This window comes from Ips typographus, linkage group LG16, assembly GCF_016097725.1.
Source record: "Ips typographus isolate SLU linkage group LG16, UJ_Ityp_2.0, whole genome shotgun sequence".
Lineage (NCBI taxonomy): Eukaryota > Metazoa > Arthropoda > Insecta > Coleoptera > Curculionidae > Ips > Ips typographus.
Window position 1 is genome coordinate 5,136,918 of NC_138437.1, and position 7,381 is coordinate 5,144,298.

At 29.7% G+C, this 7,381-nt stretch overlaps 1 protein-coding gene and 1 long non-coding RNA gene across 4 annotated transcripts; one reads left to right on the forward strand and one right to left on the reverse strand.

The window, feature by feature from the left end:
- Positions 1 to 207: 207 nt before the first annotated feature.
- On the reverse strand, positions 208 to 6,097 carry Crk (Crk proto-oncogene, adaptor protein). Of its 3 annotated transcripts, none has more exons than XM_081994522.1 (6): positions 5,675 to 6,097; positions 5,216 to 5,338; positions 3,284 to 3,488; positions 3,101 to 3,229; positions 2,964 to 3,050; positions 208 to 2,911 (listed from the first exon to the last, which is right to left on the reverse strand). In XM_081994522.1, exons 1-6 carry the CDS (start codon positions 5,707 to 5,709, stop codon positions 2,708 to 2,710), a joined length of 783 nt encoding a protein of 260 aa, XP_081850648.1. In that variant the 5' UTR covers positions 5,710 to 6,097; the 3' UTR covers positions 208 to 2,707. The 3 variants fall into 3 exon arrangements, with proteins under 3 accessions (XP_081850648.1, XP_081850649.1, XP_081850647.1); XM_081994523.1 differs by lacking the exon at positions 5,675 to 6,097 and adding an exon at positions 5,501 to 5,578; XM_081994521.1 differs by lacking the exon at positions 5,675 to 6,097 and adding an exon at positions 5,408 to 5,567.
- LOC145739139 (uncharacterized) lies at positions 4,666 to 5,451 on the forward strand. Its single transcript, XR_014180902.1, has 2 exons — positions 4,666 to 4,866; positions 5,289 to 5,451. It is a non-coding gene; the product is annotated as an uncharacterized LOC145739139 (long non-coding RNA).
- Positions 6,098 to 7,381: the final 1,284 nt, after the last annotated feature.

Consider the following 7,381-nt stretch of genomic DNA (forward strand, 5'->3'; position numbering starts at 1 on the left):
TCTCCATACTAAACATAAATGACTTGTTTTTGATCGGTACCAGCACCACCAGCGTGAACATTTTGTTTGTTGTCTAGCAACCATATCAACGTTGTCAAACAGAACTGCTTTTCTGTTCAAAATTAATAAAATCATTCTAAAAAAAGCCATGCATCTTTTTCAATACATTTTTACTCTTGTACTAATTGTACTAAAAAAAATTAAAAATCAGCGTCATATATGTGTTTTATTATAATACACAATAAAACGTATACAGATATTTATACATATACACTTTTAAAGCGACAAAATATATATATTCTATTATGTATAGAATAAAACTGATTGAAAAAATAGTGAGATATGATATGTACTTAAATAATAATATGTTTCATACAGATGCGTGAGCGACAATACGCATATTCGAGGAAGCTAATATACTTATTATACTTAATTCCGTTTAGAATATTGGAACAGCCATTACAATGTTATAAATCAACGAAAACGCCTCCATGACTATTCTGGTTTGGGCATTATATTCTCATATATTATTCAACCATATCATACAATAAAATTTACTTAACTTCTATATAGAGAGCCCAAATAGATAACTAAACAAAAATTTAATTTTTTTTTACTATTAAATGAGTAAATTATTAGAAACCCATTACTAAGTTATGATCAAAAATAAAATCTTCTTCAAAAAATTACTTCATACGCAGTCTATAAGCAAGGCGAACGTTCTAATATACTGGAGGCAGTTGATTATTTCATTAAGTATACATCCTATAGAAGCTTATAGTCACTGGTCGTTTATGTTTTTATTTATTATGTTAGATTGAAAGTACTTGATGAATTCTTGGTAAGAAATATTGGTAAACAATAATAAAAACTCATTAACACTTTTGATTCAAATTTACAGTTTTTTAGGACCATTTCTGTATAAATCACATGAAGTCTATTGTCATTGCAGTCTTGAAAATTAAACTGAAATTACCCAGAAGAAGATATTTTTTACGACTCGATCATTATCCAGTACTCCCAACCAAGTAAATGTTAAATAAGTACTTAAACATTGAAAGCATATAAGCATCTCTGCCTACTCCAGGGTGCCACAAATTCGTGTGCAAGTATAGGGATCTCGAAAACGGTACGAGATTAGCTAAATTATGACAAAATTGCGTCTTATGAAAACTGGTGAAGATGTAAAGATAGAAAAGTGAGTCGTGGATGTCAGGAATTTATTTTATCTGCCTACTGAGGAACTTAAGGGCCAAATATCTCTCTAAGGTTTTGGTAGAGGATAATTAAACTAGCTACAATTTATCCCTTTAAACCTTTGCTGAATTCGGTCAAGGAAAAGACAATACAGAAAGTTGAAAATGTTTTCCAGGGACTCACAAGTATTGTCCCTTAATAATTGATATTTAAGAATATAAAAATAATTTTAAGGCATGAAAAACTTAATTAAAACAAAAATAAACCCTTTCAGTTGAAATAAAGTTACTGAATTACTTTAAAGTAATTTAACTACTGAAGAAACTGTAAAAGTAATTCAACTACGGGGAGCTCTGGACGACTCATCACTTTCATGGAAAAACACACTTTTTGAATTTGTGAAATATTTTGAAAACTTAAAAACAGAGGGAAAATTACAATTTTGTAATTTTAAAGTTATCAATTAATAATGTTAATTTTGTTATAATAACTTGGGAAATCTCAGTTTTTTTAGAATTCTAAACTCAAAACAGACAAACCACTGTTGAACATCTCAAACATGAAGAAGAAGAAAAGTGGCAAAGTGTTATTTATTTTCAATTATCTCATCAAATAAATGAACAAAAAAAAAATAAAAACTTATTTCCAGAATTCAGTTTTTCTCGGGTATCTCCGCAAGTAATCGAAATTTTAAAACAGCATATTATTAAAATCTCAATTTCCCAATTTTGCCATAATTTAACCAACTTTTTAAGATCCCCATTCTTACACACGAATTTGTGCCACCCGGTAAATTAAAATAGATTCATAATACACAACTATTTATCCTGACCTACATTTACAATTCGTTGGTTAATCAATCAAAATTTAGTCAGTACTATATCTACATGTTTTTTAACCATTTTATTACCGTCATTATTTGAACGAAGGATAAGATTATTGCCAGAAGTTTCAACAAATTTGGAGAAAACCTGAAATTACAACACTGAACAGCGCACACTTTTTCCAATTTCAACTAATGATTAATTAGTCTACAGGGTGATTCAGAAAGTTTAATACAACAAAAGAAAGATTTAAATATATTACCCATGGCTGTAAATGTAATTTTATTTATTATTTTTAATCAGTTAAATAAACATACAATAGAATATAAAATTTTAAGTTCATACTTACCTACCTTTTCAGTGACCTGTAGAAATATGTTAACTAATTAATCATTAGTAATACATTTGAAACAAAATTGCAGCAATAACCTCATCCTAAACATTTAAAATTATGACTGCCATACAGAGATACAAACCAAATACACTATTAAGTTTAAATATTCCATGCATTTCCTGATAGAAAGTATGTAAAGCATTAGAAATGCCTGGAAAACAATTTGTTACTCTAAAGCTAACCCTACTTTGAAACGGGAAGTAGTAATACAATCCGATAATAGCCGGCATTTTGATTATCTATCGGTTAAACACCGATTCATATACAGTTCTTACATTTATAAGTTAGATTACTAACTTATATCATCGTCCTCCAGAAACTCTACATGCGTGAAAGGGAAATAACCCACTTTGCCGTTGAGTTCTCCTTCCCATTGTCCATTAATGTTAGTTTTGAGAACTGTAATAATATCGCCTATTTCTAGTTTCAACGCAGTGTCATCGTAAGCGTTTGGAATTTTTTCTTGTTTCACTCGAGCTTTGGCAGGCAATTTTCGCTAAAATTTCCTAAGTAAATAACTGAAATTACAAGTTTCAGTATTAAATTACCTGTTTTGGTTTGGGTTTTGACTCAGGAGTGCTGTTTAGCTGTCCTTCTTGAGTCCTTGGAGCTTCAACTGGTGAACTTTCATCAATCTGGAAAACCCTGCTTAGTTCTGTCAAACTTACAAAACAAAACTACTTACTCTTTGGACATAAGGTACAGGAATGCATCCTTCTTCTCCATGCTTATTTCTGGCTTTCCACCATTGCTCCTCTTCTTTAAAAAGGACAGTTAAAATATCACCTTTTTTAAAACTTAAATCATCTTTTTCCTGTAAGCAAACACAACATTATTTTTCTTCCTAAAAATATTAAAACACACTTACTGCACTATCAAAATCAAACTTAGCAATCACTTTTTCTAATTTCTTCTTTGCAGGCCTGATAAGTGGTGTTGTATCCAAATAATGCACCTTATAGAAGCAGACTAGTTCTGGCAGACTTCTGAATAATTGATCCCCAATTCGGTAGTTGGTTTGATCGTTGTTGTGCATTTTGTTTATAATATAATGACTTACTTTGTTGTTTTCTCTGAAATTAATCAGAAAAGTTATATCACATCAATTTTTAACACACTGTATCTCGGAAGTGCTTCAGCTGAATTTAATATAAAGGTTTTAAAAGATCGTTTTTTATTTTGACTCACTGTAATTACTTCACGGATATACAGCGCAAAGAAAAATGTGCTGCAAGTTGTTATTTCGGGACATGTTTGGGGATTTTTCAATTTTTGGTTTACAAAAGGAATTACAGGGTGTTTTCAAAAAATACACACTTTTTTATAAATTACTCTGTATCTCGGGAATGTCACGACTAATTTGAATGAAATAAATCAACACTAAATGATTACTGACTATAAAGTCAGTAACATAAAAGACAACGCAAGGTAAAAATGTTACAAATACCGAACGTTTGCATGTTCTTATATGTTACCCTGTACTGCAAGAATACTGAGGATAGTTTTAGTAAAAAGAATTATATTTAAAAGTTTATTAAAACTTAAACTAGGGACTCTTCTGGAAGTACCCCATAAAAAATGGTGTTTTTTCTGAAAACATTCTGTAATTCCTTTTGTAGACCAAAACATGTTCCAAGATATCAACCAAACCCATGAAATGACATAAGAAAGAATTTTCTAAAATTATCTCAGCTATCAAATGCACTGGATTGAAGTTTAAAAAATTTGCAGCACATTTTTCTTTACTCTGTATATCTGTGAAAAAAATCTTTAGCCAAAATGAAGGATGGTCCTGATTCTCGAAAAAACGGTCTTTCTAAACCTATTTTGTTTATTAAATTTGGCTGAGGCATTTTGGAGAAACAGGCAGTTAAAAATTGACACATTTAAGTTAATTCAGTATTAACTAAAAATATGCTTATTCAATTTTCAGACACCCTGTACAACTAAAATGCGAGTTGTGTCTAACATAAGAGCTGCAAACATCTCCTAGTTGAGTCAGATATTTAATTTTATTATTTTTTGATTTCCTTTTTTGTAAAGTTGGTTTTTGAGTATTTACCAGGTAAATAACAAATATTTATAATGCTACTTTATATTGTTATACAATCTATTAATAGGTACTTAACTTAAGATAAGATAAAATTGAAACAAGACCATATAATCTCCAGAAATAAATTTCATCTGTGCAAAATTATAGTATATACAACCTTATTTTGACTAGTGTGATTAAAATTGTCCTCTATTTTTGCAAAGTGTGAACCTAAAAATGTCTTCTTAGGCTTCAATTTATATTGTCAATATAGACAAACAACATTTAAAAAATGCAAATAGTTAATTAAAATTATGAAATTATTATGTCTAATATATGTATGTTTTTAAAGACAGTGAATATTTTTATTTACACTTTTGATAACAGTTTTGGCATTGGTATGTTGACACAATACCAAAGTGAGTACACAATTTTAAGCAAAGCATTCTTTTTATTCTAGGCTAACCAATTCTTACCACTAACTTTTAACTGTAAAGTCATAACCAGAGAACTAATTATAACTATTCAAACCAATACTGTAAATGAATCTGCATGCATATCAATAGAATTTTCATTATCCTGTCAACAACACCAAACTTAAAAGTAATATATGACAAAATTCAATCATATATGGAATAATTGATAAAGTGTTATCAAATAATCTTGATATATGTATTGGCAAAGAGGTTGTAAAAATTTATATACTTATCAATAATAGTAGATAATCCCACAATTGATGTAAAAAAGGAAAAATTGAGGAATACTTACTTAACACACAAAACATAATCACCAGCACAAGTTATACTATCCCTAACTAAGAAAACTCCTCCTTCTTTTTCAGCCATGAGTAGATCTTGGGCTTCTAGTCGTGTTATGGCACCAAAGTACCAGCTGGAAAAAAATTATTTATCATGTAAAAAATACATATTTTTAGTTGATATATAAAATTGTGCTAGTTACCAAGGACGTGAGCAAGAAATATATGCATTTTTATTGTCTATAAACCAGTTATCACATTTAAAACACATAATGTTGAAGACAAACTAGACTTACAGACAGTTTGACTAGTATCTATACAAGCTTGGATAAAAGCATTGAGGTGACTGATTAGAAATGAAATTTTAGCTAACTGTAAGCACCCAGTTCTAAAATTGATTAGAATTTATGTTATTTGTTTATCAAACTCATTAGTACCTCAAACACTTTAAATTCAAATTAAGTACATACCTGGATTCATCCTCAGGATCAAATAAGTTATTCATCTTGTAAAAATATATACAACTTGATAAAAAATATATACAACAATACTATCACTTAAGAAATTGAACTAAAGGAACATGTTTGACCGAATAATTGAACGATCAAAGACATTTAAAAAACAAGTGTTTCTATTAATATAATTATTCTTAATTAATTTTTAATTTGGAGTTGCTCAACTAGCATTTTTGGTGGACATAGACCCCAACACCAACTAAATGGACACTGATGGCGGCCCCGCCAAAACATTTCATATTAATTTCACAAACGCACAATAAACAAAGAATATTAATTACTCGGATAAATCTTAACAATAATTATAATGTAGGATCTCTAGAAATTGTTAAAAACCAAAAATAACAAAATCAGTCACAAGTCACAACAATGGCGACTTTTCTACTGTCAAATATCAAGCAGTTGGTCTTTGTCAATGTCAATACCTTCGTAAGGCATTATGTAATCAAGTAGAGTTAGGTGCAGCGCCCCCTATAGATAAAAGTATTAAGATCAGAGTAACCTAGTAAATAGCCATGATTTCATTTACAAGTTGTCAATTATTACCATTCTAACACATGTTTAGATTGAAGTTCTATAATTTTTCTTCAACATCAGTTGGGAAACTTAGATTAGTGGTTTCCCAATTCCTCAGATGAACATTACGCAATTATCCAAAAAAAAAAAAAAGAAATGATCATAGTATTATCAAAGTTGCAGTGCAATGAGACAATTTGTAATAATAATATATTCCAGAATTAGTCAATTACAAACATTCAAGATCATTTTCTCATGGAGTTCTGGTCATATTTAAGAAAAAAGTAAAAAATTATTTAGCAGAACCAGAAGGCAAGAAATACAAAGAGTCGTTTTAGGTAGATAATTAAGTTAACTTACCTATCTACTAGTTAAGTTAAGTGATGGTAGGCAAATAAGCGTTTTGGGTGGCTCATACAATTCAATTTTGATGGACTATTCAGAGAGAAAGTTTAATATCCAGAGAGAAAATAAAAATTAGAAAACGGTCTTGCTGGATAACAGATTGGTTTTTCCAGTCAGAAAGGACAGAGGCAGATACACCATTATTCTGGAAGTTGCTATAGATAGTTAGAATGCATTAAAGGACACTGCATGAGAGAAGAATCGAAGTATACTTCTTACTTCTAGAGAAACCAAAGTAGTTCTGAAATGAAATTAAAGTGCTATTTACTTATTATGGATGGATCGATGACGTAGCCGTCTAAAAAACTAGCAAAACTATTGGAACCGTGTCCCATGCAATCCGAAAACTACTATTAAAATTTGATTAATATGGGTTCTCAAAAATAGGAAGGAATAAATTCTGATGATAAGCTATACCTATTGTTCCGTCTGTTTCATCATTTCAGCCTTGCTTGAAATATCAATTGCATAGGAAATGTTTCTTCTTTCTTGATGAGGAACCCACCTTTACTATTATTATGTACAGTTTTTGCTTTTTTATTACCAACATTATTACAATTTTCTATTATCGTTGCTTAGCACCAGTCTACAGAGCGATTAGGTTTATCCTTTACTAATTATGCAAGTTTGCAAACACACATTTCTAGAAATAATTAAATTATTTACTTAAGAGCTTATCGCAATGCACTTTTAATTTATATTAGATATCTTATCATTCTTTCATCATATCATAAACTGGTT

Bases quoted from the DNA above. Each gene is read 5' to 3' on its own strand.
- Crk (XM_081994521.1), bottom strand. From the start codon at position 5,475: ATGTGTTTTAAATGTGATAACTGGTTTATAGACAATAAAAATGCATAT. The intron at 5,339-5,407 runs GTAACTAGCACA...ATTTTTTTCCAG, and splicing joins ATTTCTTGCTCACGTCCTTG to CTGGTACTTTGGTGCCATAA. The intron at 3,489-5,215 runs GTAAGTATTCCT...GATTAATTTCAG, and splicing joins GATTATGTTTTGTGTGTTAA to AGAAAACAACAAAGTAAGTC.